At 34.6% G+C, this 20421-nt stretch overlaps 1 protein-coding gene across 1 annotated transcript in view; it reads right to left on the reverse strand.

The window, feature by feature from the left end:
• The window catches only part of IFT74 (intraflagellar transport 74), a 72731-nt gene that overhangs the window by 27525 nt on the left and 24785 nt on the right, over positions 1 to 20421 (reverse strand). Inside the window, exons 8-12 of the mRNA XM_065879092.1 lie at positions 16830 to 16968; positions 15386 to 15448; positions 10168 to 10311; positions 8795 to 8835; positions 6047 to 6126 (exon numbers count right to left, since the gene is read on the reverse strand). Of these exons, the coding sequence (XP_065735164.1) occupies positions 6047 to 6126; positions 8795 to 8835; positions 10168 to 10311; positions 15386 to 15448; positions 16830 to 16968 (467 nt within the window). The remainder of the gene's footprint in view (positions 1 to 6046; positions 6127 to 8794; positions 8836 to 10167; positions 10312 to 15385; positions 15449 to 16829; positions 16969 to 20421) is intronic.

Raw genomic sequence — 20421 nt, forward strand, 5'->3', positions numbered from 1 at the left:
TAGAAAAAAGTCTAAAAGGCTACACATATCAAACTGTAAATAATGATTACCTCTGCAGAATGGGATGCGTATGAGGAGAAAGGAGATGATTTTTACTTTATACACGTTTGTATTGCTTGAATTTACCACATTAAGTACACACCAGGTTGTACATAAAAAGTACACAATTAAAATAAGTTAATTGGAGTCTTTAAAATAACTTTAACTACGTTAAGGAAAATTTTTAAAAAGTAGGAAGGGGTAACCTCCTAGATGCTGACTGATAATTTGCACAGTTAATGACAATACATGAGAATGGTCATTTGAGGCAACACACACATACACATACACACACACACACACACACACCCATAAAATGAAGTGCATTCAAGGTGATTAAAACGCTTCAGAAATTCTGGGTAAGTTTATAACTGGTAATTTTTTGACAAAGATGGTAGGTTGAACATGCACATCTAACCCTAACCTGCCCCACCCCCCAAACTCCACTAAAATTATAGTAAAAAGAATTTTTAAAGGTCAAACTCCCAGCAATGAGGAAAATAGGAGATGAAACAATAGTAATAAAATTTTGGAAGCTGGAAGTAGATGGACAAATGGTAACTAATTTAGCAGACCTGAGAAAGTCTAAACCTAAGCTGTACTGGGTAAAGCTGAGAATTAACCAGATTTCAAAACGCTCAGGAGTTCTGCATAGACAATCACTTATTTTGTATTCCTACACCATGAAAGGTTTTGTCGTGTCTTAAAATAGTAACACTGCTCTTTTTAGAATTTAACAGAATATAGTGAAGAGTACAGTAGAGGCCTGAGTTAAGTGGACCAATAAACACCATTTACTTTGAGGGACCTTCAATATGAAATATACAAAAATTAATTTGTGGTGAGAATAAATTTTCTTAGTCAACAATTACCTTATCAAAAACTAATTACTCAACTATATGTTAGAAGTAAATCTTTAGGTAAAACAATAATAAAAATAATATAGGCTACTATTATCTTGTTGCCTTCACCTAGAGCTACAACGCCTTTTCCATTACTTTCCCTTTCTCATACAGAAGGAGCATTTTAAAAAGCAACAATTAAGTAAATATTTAATGGTTGGCACTTCAGCTTGAGAAAGGAGAAATCAGGATGGATTCCAGGAGAAATCAAGCTTTTCTGAAAAGTAGCATGGCATCTGCCAATAGTGCTCTGCTTTAATAATGATGCAGATTGTAGCCGAGTTCTGACCATATAACAACTTTCAATAGAGCTATTTCTCACTGCTTCTAGTTAGCAAAAATAGTAACAATTCCTTTCCTGCTAAAATATAGGATAGCACACATATTTAAACCTAAGTATTTTTAGAACCCATATAACAAAGTTACCTGATCCAGCAATAAAGTAAAACGACTGTAGGGGTGAAGTCTAACAAATACTTAACATAATAGGATTAAATCCTCTAGCAGTTTAAAAAAGTGATGACATCTTATTATAACGAAAATTCTCTGTTACGAGATTATTTCACCATTAAAAATTACTTACAAAGACTAAATAAAGATTTGAGAGCAAAGAAGCCCGTCTAGAATTGGTCAAAAGTGTAAGCGTATTATGAGGATTTTTTCTGCATTATCCAGATTGTCACAGAAACTGATAACTCAGCATCTAGGAATAATGAAGATTTTTGTAGAATAGCCAAAAAACTGTTAATTGATTTTATTTAGTTAACTTTGAGACAATGTAACTTTTAGCAAATTATAACTTTAAGGACTTAAAAAGTGCAAAAATATGATGAACTTGAAGAAGCTGTTGGATTACAGGACCACCATTAATATCTAGCAGAGAACATAACTGTACCTAAACCAGTATCAAAGGATGCCTTTAAATTTAGAATGAATTATGCAAACCTTTTAAAAGTTTATTTGAAAACTGAAGGGTTGGAGCAAGTACTAACAAAGTCAGACATGTACAAACACATTTACAGTTTAAGTGTTATGTTAACCAGAACCCCTACAAGGCAAAAGGTGGCCTAGCTGGGTTACACACAGGTGCCATAAATGGAAGAAACCAGGTAACATCTAAGAAATTAATAAAATGGGCCAGAAGGAATAAAGCTGGGGGTAGAGATAAGTATGGACCAGAAAGTCAAAATGACTTGATAATCCTCCACATCTTAAGGAGCAGATTATCCACAATCTTGAGTCAAGGGACTGCTGAGAATGCAGATGTAGATAAGAATCCACCTCTTTACTGGAAATCATAAATCGAAGGTAGGGATCCTCTAAAAAGTAATAAAACTGTTGCTAACTAATCCAGCTCTCTCTGTAGATAAGAGTGCATTTGTATATCTTAAGAACTAGAGGGCCCAAAGAAGTGACTAGAGGCCAACTCTCACCTTTAATTCATTCTACAAATCTTTCCCTTCTAAAATACAGGACTGGGAATTCCCTGGCTGTCCAGCTGTTAGGACTCCATGCTCTCACTGCTGAGGGCCTGGGTTCAGTCCCTGGATGGGGAACTAAAAATCCCACAAGCTGCATGGTGCAGCCAAAAAAAAATAATTATTTAAAAATATATAAATAAAATACAGGACTGTTTAATTCATTCCACAAAGACTTATTGAATGTTTATTTTTCCAGGCATTGTGTTGATGAAAGAGGTTACCAAAGTGAACAAGACACAGTCCCTATCCCGGAGGATGTATAGCTTAAGGGAAAAGACAAACACCTAAGTAGAAAGTGGTAAAGTAATGTGGTCAATACATTTATGCCGTGTGTTCTGATAACGGAGGGGATCACTCACTTAGCCCAGCCCAGAAATAGGTCAGGGAGAGAAATTACGGTTACTATGTTGGATATGAAAGGATACCTGAGCTAGATCTTAAAAAATGAGAAGTTAGTAAAGTAAGTAACAGAGAAAAGAACATTCAAGAAAAGGGAACAAATAATAGGAGCAAAGGATTGAGCATGAAACAATCCTTTGATGTATGATAAGAGGGTGAGGTATGAGGTACCACTGGTAGATTATTATTATTATTCTTAGAATGTAAGGATAGAGATGCTGAGGGGTAGGAGAGGAGACTGACAATGTACAGGTCAGATTATGGAGGGACTAGAATGCCACACAAAGATTCTTAAACTTTATCTTGTAGGTCATGGGGAACCACTGTTAAGTGGAGAATGATACAGAATCACATTTCACATAAGTCACTCTGGCAACACTGTGGTGGATGAATCTGAGAGGGAGCAAGATTGGAGGTCGGGGACCAGTTAGTAGACTACTGAAATAGTTCAGGAAAGAAATAATGAGGTCCTGAACTAACAAGTGACCTTCTAATAAAAACCCCAATAATCCAGGATGATCAAAGTGTAGTAGAAGAACAAAAAACTAATGCATTGATATATATGTGAACATACAATACATAATATTTATATATCACATATATTTTTATATGTACATATATATATGCTTTTTTGCTACTATTACATTACATTATAGATTGTGCCTTTCTACATTAATCAAAAAGGACAGGTAATTCCGTGGTGGTCCAGTGGTTAGGGCTCCTCACTTCCACTGCAGGAGGAACCGATTCGATCCCTGGTTGGGGAACTGAGAGCCCGCAAGCTGTGGTGCGGCCAGGAAAAAAAAAAAAAAAAAGGACAAAGAATTTACGAAAACAAAAAGGAAAAGGGAAGCTACAATTCAAAGCATTCTATTTATCGTAGAACTAGCAATTAATAATAAATTGTTTAAAGACACAGACCTACTAGAGAATGGACTTGAGGATATGGGGAGACGGAAGGGTAAGCTGTGACAAAGCGAGAGAGAGGCATGGACATATATACACTACCAAACGTGAAATAGATAGCTAGTGGGAAGCAGCTGCATAGCACAGGGAGATCAGCTTGGTGCTTTGTGACCACCTAGGGGGGTGGGATAGGGAGGGTGGGAGGGAGGGAGACGCAAGAGGGAAGAGATATGGCAACATATGTATATGTATTACTGATTCACTTTGTTATAAAGCAGAAACTAACACACCATTGTAAAGCAATTATACTCCAATAAAGATGTAAAAATGAAATAAAATAAAATAGTTACCCCCAAATGAGTTATTTTACTGGAAAAATAAATAGAATTCTGCTAGAAATTTAAATTTAGAAGGAGGAATATTATTTAAAATGTATCCCATAAAGCATCTGAAATCAAGAACATTATCAGATTTCTCAGAATAATTTATTAACAAAGAAAATCTATATACTAGATCTACATAAATTAAAAGCAATAATATAATTTAATAAAGAAAACAACATGACCTTAGTAACAATTTATTGTGAACCTACCTTGCCATGTGTACCATTTACTATTCATAAATCTTAGTGAGGTAGGACCACTATATTCACTTTGCAGATGAGAAAATGAAAGCTCAGATAAGTTTACTTACCTAATAACCAGGACTTAAAGTTTGTCTGATTTTAGATGTCTGGTTTACATGTAGCCACATGTAAATAAGACTGTAAGCATTTCACAAGAATATTTTTATTTCACAAATACAGCACTTCATATCAGAAAGCCAAGATTAGGTTTGGGCAATAGAGCTAACACTGGGGTCAAAGAGAACTTGGTTTATATCTAGACTTTACCCCTTACTAGCTGTGAGAATCTGAGTTAACTTCTCTGAGTTTCAACAAGCATAAAAGAGGTTAGAAGCCTTCAAAGTGTTCCTGCAAAGATCACAAAGTAACCAGTCCAGGTAAGTAATCAATTAATAGTAGCTAATGCTATTATTCATAAATCAATAAAATGTATAAATAAAACTAATACACTGCATTAAAATTGAAATAAAAAATTAATTTAGGAAAAGAACACCCTTTTCCCCTGCTATGAATGTTTCTTTAGCTGTAATAGGCATATTATTTACAATAGAATACCTAACTCATAAGAATATATAGTCAACTCTTGATAATCCAATAGCATATTAACTGGTTTGCAGTTAATCTGTGATTAAAGTGCCATAGTAACCCAGCTTTTCCTCCCTTGTTAGAGACAAGTTGGTTAGGAACCTGTGATGCCCAAACTCTTCCCTCAACCACACATACACTGTAGCTCCCAAATCCCCACCACAGCATTTCCACCCCAAGTGCTCTGGTCCCTGCCTTGGCACTTCAAATCCCACTGCTCGGGAAAGCTGAGAGAGGACTGGAATAATCAGTACTTGCCACCACATTAGTGGGTCCCCTAGCGAATAATTCTTCCTACATTTTTTGTGATATTTGTGACGTGATCCTCACTCCCCTGTAACTCTACCACTTACGCCAGTTAATAGCTGACAATATTGAAGAAGTATAACTTAGAAATCTGTGAGCAACTTTAAACCATTTTACTTGATTAAAAAAAAAAAATTTCTTGGGCTTCCCTGGTGGCGCAGTGGTTGAGAGTCCGCCTGCCTATGCAGGGGACACGGGTTCGTGCCCCGGTCCGGGAGGATCCCACATGCCACAGAGCAGCTGGGCCCGTGAGCCGTGGCCGCTGAGCCTGCGCATCCGGAGCCTGTGCTCAGCAACGGGAGAGGCTGCAACAGTGAGAGGCCCGTGTACCGCAAAAAAAAAAAAAAAAAAAAAAATTTCTTGCTGTATAGCACAGGGAATTCTACTTCACTTCACTGTACAGTAGAAACTAACACAACATTGTAAAACAACTATATCCCAATTAACAAAAAAATTTGTTTGCAAAACAAAATAAATTCTTGCCATTATATAACCATTTTAAGTTATATGTTTTTAGTTGGCTTAAATAGTTCAATACTAACTATAATATTTAGTTACTATTAAAATTCAATACTAACTATAATATTTAAAATATTACTTAAATGATTCAATACTAACTATAATATTTAGTTACTACTACTAAATATTTTAATAGTTTAGTATTTTAATAGTTAAACTTAGTGATATCACAAAGAATTAAATAATAAACCCCAGGTAAACAGTCCCTGAGGCCCAAGTTAACACTGTATAAATACTGCTATGTATCTATATATTATACTTCATAAAAATATTTCAAAAATTACCTTGGTGTTCTTCTAAATCCATGTCAAGTTGTCTAATTTCTTCATTAAGCTGATTTATTTTTTCTTTTATATCTGTTAACCTGTTGAAAATATTATTTAATGAATTTATGGCAGACAATTTAGATATTCAGTAAAAACATTTGGTGATGATGTTATGAAATCTTACATCTTTTTGAATCTGCAGAAACAATATCAATAAATAATATGCTTTATTCTGAGGACAATACTATAAATTTGAGAGAAAAATCTTTTTTCATGATTCGCATTTAGAGTACAAGTGTGTTCTGAGAATGCTGGCTTGCCTGACTTCAACAGTAGACCCTTCCCCCACAGCCATCTTTTGAGCTTTACTTGTGATATTAAGAAAATAAAAAATCTTTAGCAACCTTCTTTTTGTAGGTTTATATAAACTAAACTAAGTTAGCAAGTTTGTCTTAAAAGTTAGAAAATAAGAGAAAATTTACCATTGAGAGAAGATTATATGGGTTAAAATTTTAACAAAAGCAGTTGTACTTATTACAAAGCTATAGTAATCAAGACAGTATGATACTGGGATAGACAATGGAATAGTATTGTGAGCCTAGGAATAAGACCCTGTATCTATATACAATTGATTTTTGACAAAGGTGCCAAAACAATTAAACAGAGAAAGAACATTAAATAATATTTCTTGAAAGAATATTTCAACAAATGGTGCTGGGATAACTGGATATACACAAGCAAAAGAATAAAACTGGACTCCTACCTCATACCATACACAAAAGTTAACTAAAAGTGGGTCATAGATCTAAACATAAGAACTAAACTATAAAACACTTAAATAAAAAAAACATAAGCATAAATCTTCAAGAAATTGAACTAGGCATTGGTTTCTTACATATGACACCAAAAGCACAGACGACAAAAGAAAAAAATAAACCAGATATAATCAAAATTTAAAACTACTGGGACTTCCCTGGTGGCACAGTGGTTAAGAATCTGCCTGCTAATGCAGAGGATACAGGTTCGACCCCTGGTCTGGGAAGATCCCACATGCCCCAGAACAAATAAGCCTATGCACCACAACTACTGAGCATGCACTCTAGAGCCTGTGAGCCACAACTACTGAAGCCTGCACACCTAGAGCCCATGCTCCGCAACAAGAGAAGTCACTGCAATGAGGAGCCCGGGCACCGCAACAAAGAGTAGCCCCCACTCGCTGCAACTACAGAAAGCCCGTGCACAGCAATGAAGACTTAATGCAGCCAAAAATAAATAAATAAAATAAATAACTTTATTAAAAAAATAAAGTCTTAAAAAAAAATTTTTAACTTTTGTGCTTCAAAGGACACCATAAAGAAAGTGAAAAGAAAACCCAAATAATGGAAGAAAAATTTTGCAAATCATTTATCTGATAAGAGACTTTATTTAGAATATATAAAGAGCTCTTACAATTCAACAATAATAAATAACCCAATTTAAAAATGGGCAAAAGCACAGGGAGAAAGCTTTGCGATGACCTACAGGGGTGGGATAGGGAGGATGGGAGAGAGGCTCAAGAGGGAAGGGATATGGGGACACATGTATGCATATGGCTGATATGGCTGATTCGCTTTGTTGTACAACAGAAACTAACACAGTATTGTGAAGCAATTATACTCCAATAATGATCTATAAAAAATAAATAAATAAATAAATTTTTAAAATGGGCAGAGAATGTGAATAGACATTTCTCCAAAGAATATATATATATGACCAATAAGTACAGGAAAAAAAGTGTAACATCATTCATTAATCATCAGGAAAATGCAAATCAATGATACCACTTCACACCTACTATGATGGCTACACAGTAATCAAAAATGACAGATAATAACAAGTGTTGGTGAGGTCATGGAGAAACTGGAACACTTATACACTGCTGGTGAAAATGTAAAATGGTGCAGCTGCATTGGAAAATAGTCTGGCACCTCCTCAAAAAGTTAAATATAGAGTTACCGTATGAACCAGCACTCCTAGGTAAATTCCACTCCTAGGTAAATACCCAAGAGAAGTGAAAATATATGTCCACACACAAAAACATGTACACGATTGTTCATACCAGCATGATCCATCACAGCCAAAAAATAGAAACAATCCAAATGTCCATCAATTAATGAATGGATAAATAAATATGGTATAGCCACACAAATGGGATATTATTTGGCAATAAAAAGAAATGAAATACTGATACATGCTACAACACAGATGAACCCTGAAAACATTATGCTAAGTGTAAGAATCCAGCCACATAGGACCATATGTTGTATGCTTTCATTTATATGAAATGTCCAGAACAGGCCAATCTACACAGACATAAGGTACAGTGGTTGCTTAGGGCTGGGAACGGGGGATGAGGGGTATGATGGTTAAGGGGTATGGGTTTCTATTGGGGTGACTGAACTGTTCTGAAATTGACTGAGGTGGTGGTTGCACAACTCTGTGAATATAATAAAAAACTCTGAATTGTACACTTTAAATATGTGAATTGTACGGTATGTATTATATCACAATAAAGCTGTTTTTAAAAAGCAATTATACTATGTAATGGCTCTTAACTAAACATTCAAAGAATTATTTAAAGCTATAAATAAAACTGAAAGCTGCATCAATATTGTCAGTGTGAATCACAGAAAAAATGACTGCAACAATATGCACCTCTTACACATTTAGAATGCAATTTAAAGGATGAGAAATGAATGTAAAATGTCCTAGTGTAAAAGTACTTACTGTCGCTCCATGCTGGCTATTTCCTGATTATCTTCTTTAACCTATAAAGGCATGAAGAGAAAACAGAATTTAAAGAATTACTCATTGTTAGGCTATCTTAAAGAGATTTCCCTTCTAGGGTGTGTACTAAAATATCACATCTAGTCGCTTTAAACTTATTTCTTGAAATTCAGCCTTTGAAGTTAAAAGGAACATCATTAGGGAACTATTCACAGATTTTTCTTTCCTTCTCAAAGGAAGAGTGGTGACTGATAAATATCCATACCTATCCACGTGGCACCAAGAAGTTAACACATCTTCAGGCCTGGATCAACTTACATAAATATCTAAGACTTTTGAGCCTGTCTCCCCCGCCCTGCTCCCCCTGCTCCCCACCCCCAACCCACGCACACGGTAGGGCTGCCAGATTTAGCAATCCCCGTTACATTTGAATTTCAGAAAAACAATGAATAACTTTTGTGGTATGTATTTGGAATATACTTATTGTCCTTACGTGTATATTTATTCTAAAAGATTATTCACTGCTTATCTGAAATTCAAATTTAACTAGTCATTCTGTATTCTATCTAGAAATTCTATACCAAGATCACACTCTTCGTCCCCTGCCTTCAATGATCTCTTTCCAAGGAACTTCAGAGATTCTAGATTTTGATACCTTTCTAGAATGATTCTAACACTTAAATAGCTCCTGAGTTGATCCCTAAGGTTCCTACAAACCCACTGGATTCAATCTAAGACCACAAAGGAGTCCCATTTGTAGGTTCCTGACTAGAGGTGCTCCCAAATATATAGGCTCCTAAGGGCTGTATATTTAGGGTGTCTCAGGATAAACAATAGGCTAAACTAAAGCGAGCCTTGGGACAGTAAGAAAGCTACTGAACACATGTGACATAACATGGTGACATACTGTGATTTCACAGGACATTTTAATTCCATTCACTTCATGGTGGCACTGATAGAAATAACCACACAAAGTCGTCAGCCTTGGGGCACTTCATTTTCTAAATATGAGGCCCAAAACAAATAATGGAATACATCTTCAATAAGATTAATTATTTACTGACCAATAAGAAGAGTTTCAAGTTTTTCTTATAAGGATCCAAAACATGAAAAAATGACCAAAATATGCATGAAGACCATATAAAATTAGGATTTAAGCAAAAAAAAACAAAAAAACCAGTTTATTTGAGAAATGACTTTTACCTAGATCTTCTTAGTCAAGCAGTTCATATTAATTTAGATGGAGTTCACTTTTCACTGTTTTTTAAGAAAAACGTATTAGTTTTCTGTTCAATTCATATGCCTTAAATAAAACAGACTGATACATTTACCAAATCCTGACATATTAAAATACATATGTTTGTTTTTCCTACCTGCTTAAGTAATCTCTCTCTCTCTTCCATTGGGGATCCCATGCTTTTGTCTTCCGCAATCATTTGATCTCGATGGGACTCCAACTCATAAAGTTTTTCATGCAACAATACAGCCTCCTGTTTTACCTGGGAGTGTGCTATTTCCTGAAGAGAATTAAAATAATTTTAGTATTTTATCAAAAACTATTCAAATAGTTTTCAGTTTATAAGACTAAGGACAAATTTAAACTACCAGCATCTTTAAATAGAGATATCAAGAACCTAGAGTACTCAATAATGCTACAAAGTACGTTTCTAAACACTGAAGAATAAAAATAAATCCCTATATACTTTCATAAGCAATTTTCAGTCTAAGGTTCACAAGAAGGTGGTAGCTTTAGTTTATTTTCTAAATATAAGACCTAAACAAAGATAAAGACATCTCTACCAATGGGAAGATAATAAAGAAAATGTAACGATGTATGTATAACTTTAACCACAAAACCCAATCCAAAATCCAAGGAACTGATCTCTAGAGGGAAGATATTTTCCCCTGAATAGATCATATATATGCTTTCCTACAAGTTTATGGGTTGAACTATATCCCCCCAAAATGTATGCTGAAGTCCTAATCTCCAGCACCTGTGAACATGACCTAATTTGAAATGGAGTCTGTGCAGATTTAATCAAGTTAAGATTATCTTGAGGTCATTAAAGTGGACCTTAATCCAGTATTAACTGCTCTTTATTAGAAGAGAGGAGATAAAAAACAGAGACACCCGAGGAGAATGCCATTTGATGATACAGGTAAAGAATGGAGTGACGTAGCTACAAGTCAAGGAACAAATGCCAAGGATTGACAGCCAGCACCAGAAGCTAGGAAGAGGCAAGGAAGGATTCTACCTAGTGTCCCAGAAGAAGCAAGTCTTTGATTTTACACTTTTAGCCTCCAGGACTACAAGAAATTTCTGTTGTTTTATGTCACCCAGTTTGTGATACTTTATTACAGCAGCACTAGGAAACTAATAGACATGAGTAGTAAAATTATCATGTATTCACCACTGTTCTACTGTTCACAAAGAGAAAATAAGGGATGTGATAATTTTAAAAGATAACCAAAAGAGCTAGTGTTGGTGGTAGTGGTGATGATGATGATGAAAATGACATTTGAAGCTGTTATTTATTGAGCACGTATTCTGTGCCAGGCACTATACTTCATATTTTTTATATACTATCTCTAACACTCAAAGCAACTCTGTAAGATAGTACTATCATCTCTGTTTTACAGATGAGAAAACTGATGATCTGATATCTAAATAATTTTTCTAAGTTAACAAAAATAACATTTAATCATGAAAAACAAAAGTTAATGATATCTGAAACCAGGCTCACAGTATGAACAATATTTTTAACAGGGGAGACCTCCTCCCTTTTGAAAGCAAAAGAGAAGGAATCTTAAAAAAAGGAAAAAGTGAACAAGAGGAAATGTTTGAAAGTCCATAGGCAAAGGGCTATATACACAGCTTAAGTAATGTATTAGCTTCAGGTGAAAAGGCATGATAATAAAATACCGATAGAAAAAATGCAGACATTTTGATGTATCCCTTTTCATAGTACCTCCCCCGTCCCTTTTGCTTAACCACCTATAGACATGTTCATCATTGCATCTTGATAAAACCACTCCTGAAGACTCAAGCTCATGTTGATCTTTCACCTGATTTTTTTCACACTCCTATGCTGAATCAGCAATACTTAGCACAGTAGGGAGCATACAGCAGATATGCAATAAACACTACTTGATTGATATTTGACAAAATGTTATCTTGAAGAACAAATCTTCCCCCCCCCCCACCAAAAAGACCCACAAAGGAATCCAGCTAAAGTTAAACAGAATTAGGATCTACATTTTCATTTGAGAATACTGTAAATTTTTTAAAATTCATGTAATTTTAGGCATACATGTACTAATGCCAAAGTAGAGTGGCATCAATAGAAACACTAACTCCAAGGTTATACCCTACACCTCTTCCTGTGGAAACTAAATCTGCCAATGAAATAAGACCTAACTCTCTCCCACACACCCTAAAAAAAGATAGTGAGGAATTCTGAAAGCTGGCTGTATTAATACTATATAAATGCAGTCCTTATTCCTTGAAGCATATTTTTATTACCATAGAGATCAAAGAAAATAAAAATTCTGTGTACCCACATGCAGACATATGGATATAGAAAATCATCTTAATATTTTTAAGCAAACTAGTTTTTTCAATAGCAAATTTCCAAAAGAATGATTACAAAATACTCATGGTTTATTTCTTTTGCAAGCTAGGTGAAAGCAGTCATGTCAATTTACAATTGTTACTAATCCTATCATTGTTATAGCTACCTGAGTACATAGGAAATCAAGAAAGGCAGGCAAGATTTGATGTACAGACAGTGGGAAGGTAGTTTGCAGAAAAAGAATACATTGGCCAACAAATATATAAAGAGATACTCAACTTTTTGTATAAATAAATGAAAATTAAAACAAGATACTAATTTTAAACTATTAAACTAGTAAAAATGGAAAAGATGGATGGATAATGCAGCTGTTAATGAGTACGGGGGAAATAGGCACTCTCATACATTGAGATTAGGAGTAGAAAATGGAACTTTTTTGGAAGGCAATTTGGCAATGTTACACGTTTTAGAAGTTTGTACCTTCTGACCCAATGCAAAAAATTTATCTTAAGATACACTCTTAGTAACTTTGCATAAAATGTGTTTTCACTACAGCATTGTTTTATAATCTCAAAAAACTATCAATATAAACAACCTAGTCATCTACAAGGCTGTGCTATATATAGTCATACAATGTAATACAATGCAGTAATTTCAAAAAATGAGAAAGATATCTTAAGAGCTGACATGAATAGACATTCAAGAGAGAATGTTACGTTAAAAAAAAAAACCCTGCAGACAGCATATCCAGTGTACATCGCACTTAAGGCTTTTCTCAACAGTAAAATGAAGGTAGGATTATAGGATTGCTATGAAGATAAAATGACAATGCTGGTGACATATGTAAAGAGCTCAAAAAAAGCACATAGTAATCATGCAATAAATGTGAGAGCAGTTCTGTCTGGAAAGAGGGAAAAGAAATAGGCATTTTTACTTTCATCATATTCAATTTTTTAATAAAAAACATGTTTTGTGAATTAAAAAACGCTTTAAATAAACAAATAATAAAACAAATGCAAGCTTTTACATCTTTAAAGTAATGAACTGACTTCTCCGTCTTCACTTGTCTTTAGTCTCTTGCTTGTATGTTTTCTTTTTTTAACATCTTTATTGGAGTATAATTGCTTTACAATGTTGCGTTAGTTTCTGCTATATAGCAAAGTGAATAAGCTATATGTATATATATATATCCCCATATCCCCTCCCTCTTGCATCTCCCTCCCACTCTCCCTATCCCACCCGTCTAGGTGGTCGCAAAGCACCGAGCTGATCTCCCTGTGCTATGTGGCTGCTTCCCACTAGCTATCTATTTTACATTTGGTAGTGTATGTATGTCAGTGTTACTCTCTCACTTCGTCCCAGCTTACCCTTCCCCCTCCTTGTGTCCTCAAGTCCATTCTCTAGTCTGCGTCTTTATTCCTGTCCTGCCCCTAGGTTCATCAGAACCTTTTTTTTTTTTTTTTTTTTTTAGATTCCATATATATGTGTTAGTGTACGGTATTTGTTTTTCTCTTTCTGACTTACTTCACTCTGTATGACAGGCTCTAGGTCCATCCACCTCACTACAAATAACTCAATTTCATTTCTTTTTATGGCTGAGCAATATTCTATTGTATATATGTGCCACATCTTCTTTATCCATTTGTCTGTCAATGGACACTTAGGTTGCTTCCATGACCTGGCTATTGTAAATAGTGCTACAACGAATATTGTGGTACATGTCTCTTTTTGAATTATGGTTTTCTCAGGGTATATGCCCAGTGGTGGGATTGCTGGGTCATATGGTAGTTCTATTTTTTGCTTTTTAAGGAACCTCCATACTGTTCTCCATAGTGGCTGTATCAATTTACATTCCCACCAACAGTGCAAGAGGGTGTCTTTTTCTCCACACCCTCTCGAGCCTTTACTGTTTGTATGTTTTTTGATGATGGCCATTCTGACTGGTGTGAGGTGATACCTCATTGCAGTTTTCATTTGCATTTCTCTAATGATTAGTGATGTTGAGCATCCTTTCATGTGTTTGTCGGCAATCTGTATATCTTCTTTGGAGAAATGTCTATTTAGGTCTTCTGCCCATTTTGAGCTGCATGAGCTGCTTGTATAGTTTGGAGATTAATCCTTTGTCAGTTGCTTCGTTTGCAAATATTTTCTCCCATTCTGAGGGTTGTCTTTTCTTCTTGTTTATGGTTTCCTTTGCTGTGCAAAAGCTTTTAAGTTGCATTAGGTCCCACTTGTTTATTTTTGGGTTTTTTTTCCATTCTCTAGGAGGTGGGTCAAAAAGGATTTTACTGCGATTTATGTCACAGAGTGCTCTGCCTATGTTTTCCTCTAAGAGTTTTATAGTGTCTGGCCTTACATTTAGGTCTTTAATCCATTTTGAGTTTATCTTTGTGTATGGTGTTAGGAAGTGTTCTAACTTCATTCTTTTACATGTAGCTGTCCAGTTTTCCCAGCAGCACTTATTGAAGAGGATGTCTTTTCTCCATTGTATATTCTTGCCTCCTTTATCAAAAATAAGGTGACCATACGCGCGTGGATTTACCTCTGACGCTTTCTATCCTGTTCCATTGATCTATATTTCTGCTTTTGTGCCAGTACCATACTGTCTTGATTACTGTAGCTTTGTAGTATAGTCTGAAGTCAGGGAACCTGATTCCTCCAGCTCCGTTTTTCTTTCTCAAGATTGCTTTGGCTATTCGGGGTCTTTTGTGTTTCCATACATTGTGAAATTTTTTGTTCTAGTTCTGTGAAAACTGCCATTGGTAGTTTTAAATTACCATTAGATTTTGTGTGCCTCAGCAAGGCAGAATGATTTTTGTACAGGGTAGGTACTCAGTAACTGAATCTGCTTTCTTACTAAACTAAGATATTCGCAGTCCTGAATAGGAAAAAAAATTATTAAATTTCTATTAGTAAACTACTAAATAAATATGTACCTGAATGAGTTCCATTAATATATTTAACTGAATTTTCTTTTGTAGCTGAGTAATATGAAAACTTTTACTTGATTTTTACTTACAGATTCCAAGCTCTCTTTTTTCATGTTCAGTGAATCTAGTTGTTGCTGAAGTGTATCTAATTCCTAAGAAGAAGGAAAAAAAGCAAATATATAGGCAAATTACATTAAGAATAATTTCTTTCTCAACATTTCAAATACAGATGTGACAAAGTAAATTTTGTAAATGTTTTCAACCCATATCTTAAAATCTGACTAGAATTTATTAACATTCATTATTTCTATTTTTGCCAACTTCTTTCATTATTACTAAAAACCTTGCCAAGATCTACCTTTTAAAATACTTATGAGCTTTTTAAAGGGAGCCAGAACTTTTCACAGTGAATCATCACTGTATTCTGAGAATATCAAATATCAGAAGACTTCAAATTAATGATGGTACTGTTTAAAGTTATAATTTTTATTTGTCTTTTTAACCATGTTTCCATATCTTTTGCCTATTTTCTTTTAAGGCCAAGACCTGTAGCCATTTATATGGCTCACTCTTAGGGATAAGACCCTTGAACTGTTTATAGTTGACCCCTGAATAAGACAAGTTTGAGCTGCATGGGTCCAATGACATGTGGATTTTTTTCAAGAAATACGTACTACAGTACTACTCAATCCATGGATGGTGGAACCTTCAATACTGAGGGTCAACTATAAATTATACACAGACTTAAACTGCACAGGGGTCAGTGTGCCTAACACCCAAGTTGTTCAAGGGCCAACCAGACCCATTCAAACACCGTGTGTGATATTAGCTATATTTTGATAATATTTTGGCATTTTTATAATATTCTTTCATCAATGTTTCATTATATGTTATAAATTCTGTCTCAAATAAAAAGTTATATTAAACTTTCAATAAAGGATTATCTGAGAAACTAGAACTACATTCATTATTAGCATTTGCAGGGACTAATTCTCTGTTAACTGGTTAAGGGATATCTGGACATGAAAGGGCACTACCTTGTAAATCTGAGTCACCACCATGACTGAATGTTGAGAGGATTCTCAATAATCCCTCAGTAGGCATCCAAATTTCTTATTTAAACACCATAATTAGGGGACAAAAGCTGTTCAAATTAAGGACATAGCAAGTAAACGACTTGCTGTTTATTAGGAAGGAAGAAAAGGAAAGAAAGTAAATATCCATATGGCTCTGGTGTATGAGGACTTTTAATGTTTTCATTAAAAGTTCATTAAAAAACAATTGTTTCATGTATCTTTATGACCTGCAAAAATGACTGATGCATAGAACTGAATAACAGAGTAAAAGCTAGGTCATTATGCAACATAAGAAAACGAAATTTTCTAGGTCCATATGAATCATCTTGTTAAAATGAAGACTCTGATTAGTAGGTTTAGTCAAGCTCTCAGGGGATGCCAATGCTGCCCACCTTCAGATCACCTTTTCAGTAGTAAGACTGCTATATGCCCAGCACACAGTAGTAATTAGTATTACCTGCAACAATTTCTCATTCATGGTTTTCATTTCTATATACTTGACTTGTTTTTCTGGAGGCATATTTTTGATAATGCCCTCTGCTGCTTGTTTTTCCTGTTCAGTTTCTTCTTCTACACTTCTAATTTGTTTTTCCTTCCTGAAATCAAAAGTATACAATATTCCTCTTAGAATACTGAGGGGAAAAATCAATTAACTTTACTCAGTCTCAATTAAATAGGATCCTTAAAAGTTATTTAACCATAGTCTGTGATCTAAAAGTCCTTATAGATGTACACAAAAATTTTATTTGACCTGTACAAAATTTGGCCCCATCAACACAGACTTATTGGGACTTCCCTGGTGGTGAAGGGGTTAGGAATCCGCCTGCCAATGCAGGGTACACGGGTTCAATCTCTGGTCCAGGAAGATCCCACATGCTGCAGAGCAACTAAGCCCGTGAGCCACAACTACTGAGCCTGCACTCTAGAGCCCGCGAGAAACAACTACTGAGCCGGTGTGCCACAAATACTGAAGTCCGCATGCCTAGAGTCCATGCTCCGCAACGAGAAGCCACCGCAATGAGAAGCCTGCTCACCGCAACAAAGAGGAGTCCCAGCTCACCGCAACCAGAGAAAGCCCATGCGCAGCAACGAAGACCCAATGCAGCCAAAAACAAATAAATTTATAACAAAACAAAACACAGACTTATTTTACATCTTTCTCTTCTCAATCCCCAAATCCTTGTACTTCCTTATTCTCCACTTTACTTTCTTATAAAAAACCACAAAGATTATCACAGAAAATCCTTAAAGTCTTATACATATGAGAATGTATTTGCACTTTTCGTTATCATACCCTCAAGACAAACAAGAGAGTTAAATTTTAGAAGAGTGGTTTTCAAGTATCTTTTAGCTATAGAATTCTTTGACCAAATGAAATCTTGCATGGAAGTTTACCACATAAATCATCTCAAGTAACACAGCTCTGACTGCACTGGGGAGTAGTAAGACCAACAGTACAATTTGATTAAAAAATTCATAGTTTTAGATTAATATATTTTGCTTAAATTCCCTTTTATCTACTGCTTTAATTAAAACTGGTATTGATATTTCAGAAATTATCAACTGTACTTTAGCACTGCAAAATAATAAGCTAATTTCCTCGAAAATATAACAGGAACATTATAAGTTTAATCATGTAAGTAGTAGTAATGAAATTAATTACAAACAATAACCATCTTTATCATATAATCACAAGAAATACCAGTGATGTGCCACTTATTACCTATGCAAGATCAATTATAAATAGGGTAAAGAAAAATTCTGAAAAAAACAGAGGTAAGATGCTAGTTATCACATAAATACTTCAAGATTTACATATAAAAAGCTTGCTTGAAGATAAATTCTCAGTCTCAATATCATAAATTTCTACTTTGAGTTTCAAAATATAATTATTCCATTCAATCTCTTTCAAATGTAGATATTGTTAACAGCTTTCACAATCACTAACTGAGCCTCATAGATCCACATATCTATCCTCCACACACTTTATGCATTCATACCCTAGTACCAGAATAAGATAATCTAAACTCAGAAATTTTCCTACAGAGAGCATCTCATAATAACCAAATAAAAGATGAACATGGGCTTCCCTGGTGGCGCAGTGGTTGAGAGTCCGCCTGCCAATGCAGGGGACACGGGTTCGTGCCCCGGTGCGGGAAGATCCCACATGCCGCGGAGCGGCTGGGCCCGTGAGCCATGGCCGCTGAGCCTGCGCGTCCGGAGCCTGTGCTCCGCAACGGGAGAGGCCACAACAGTGAGAGGCTCGCATACCGCAAAAAAAAAAAAAAAAAAAAAAAAGAACATAATGAAACAGACAACCTGGAATTTCTATTTATTTTTGTCTCATTATTGAACAGGAAGTGACGTCTTCACTTTGAGCCTCAATCACTATAGCATAAAAAAGTGTGTCTGCTGCTGCTACAATTTACACGGGTATATGCGTGCGCTTATAGAAATTTCAAACAGAAAAGATCATCTATTTCAATCTCTTTGTTTCACAGATTAAGGATACTGAAGCCCAGAGAAGTTTGTTAGATCTAACTCATTCTGAACTCCATGATTATTTACTACCAACAATGAATCTTAACCATGTTTTTGCCTGATATATCTACTACAGTTAGATGGGAACTAATGTTGTAAAGTATTCCATTTTACAGAGGGCAAGTTACACAAGGAAGCACAAGGAAGGTAACTGATTTTTTGAAGGTCACGTAATGGCCAAGGGTTGGGTATTTTGATGCTTTGAGCAGTCTGCTCCTGTTATAACTTGGCAGTAAAACTACCAATGATGGTGTCATAAAAATGAGTAAACAACAAAGTTGAAACTCAGTGGAATACAAAACTTGGTGGAATCTTTTCAACTTGAATCTTTCAAAATACAAAATACCTTTAGGATCAACACTTAAATCACTTTAGCAATGTATCTTTCACATTATGCATTCTCAATATTATATACTTTAACTCACAAAGTAAATTTGTTAATATTTAAATTTTTTAAGAGTAATTAAGAATCACAAAGGTTAAGCAAGTCACCTTAGTTTTTACACTAAAAAAGTCAAAGATGACTTTAAGAAATTATTCTTCTAGTCAATCTTTTGCTAAGGAAGTCTAGTTTCTTTCTGTTTTGTTTTTTTCCACCTGTTCACAGTACAAAGGTTAAAACAAAGTGAAATAAAATCATATGACATTCTTTTTTTTTTTTTAATGGTGTGGAAGAAAGAGAGTACATTCCTTACACACCAGTCTCAGAGACAAAAGAAAAAAGGAAAGGTAAGATCCTATATATTTATAGGTTCAGTGATTACTGTTGAATTTTTTTAAATCATATTTAAACTTGTTAAGTCTATACAAAAATCTCTGTCTCTAATTAGTGATGAAAGAGAAGAAAATATGATTGTATTTTTCACAAGATCTACCTTAGAAATATAAACCTGGGACATGGCCAAAAAATCTTTCCCAAATAAATTGATAACATAATAAAAATTAATTATTTTTCTTTTGGAAAAAAAAAGGTTTCATCTAACCAATCAAATTTATAAGATCTTTTTATTTTGAAATATGTTAATCACAGAGCATTTTGAAGTGATATTAACTTAAAAACAAATTTGTAAGATGAAAAAAGACTGACTACCAGGCGATAATTGGTGAAACTGTGCAATGACTATCCTACTTAGAGGTTTTTTCTTGATAGTTTCCATTATAAAAGTTTTTATATTTGAAAAAAAAAGTTCTATAAAATTACAAGAGATAAGTTAATTGTGAATTATTAAGACCTTACTCCAAATACACTGAATTCTGGTATAAATATCTAAAATATTTAATGACAAAACTATTACAGTATATACATTTTATTTAACAAAACCAAAATAATTGCAGTATTTTTTTATTTCATGGTATAAAATAGTCATATAAAGTACACGACCAAAAACTTCTCAGAAACTTGTACTTGAAACTGCACTAAGAAGAACATTGTTTCTTTTTTAATATCTACCATTTCCTTTTGTGAAAATCTTTTTTCTGTAATATAGGTTATAGGCTATATAAAAGGG

This window comes from Phocoena phocoena, chromosome 6 (genome assembly GCF_963924675.1).
Source record: "Phocoena phocoena chromosome 6, mPhoPho1.1, whole genome shotgun sequence".
NCBI lineage: Eukaryota > Metazoa > Chordata > Mammalia > Artiodactyla > Phocoenidae > Phocoena > Phocoena phocoena.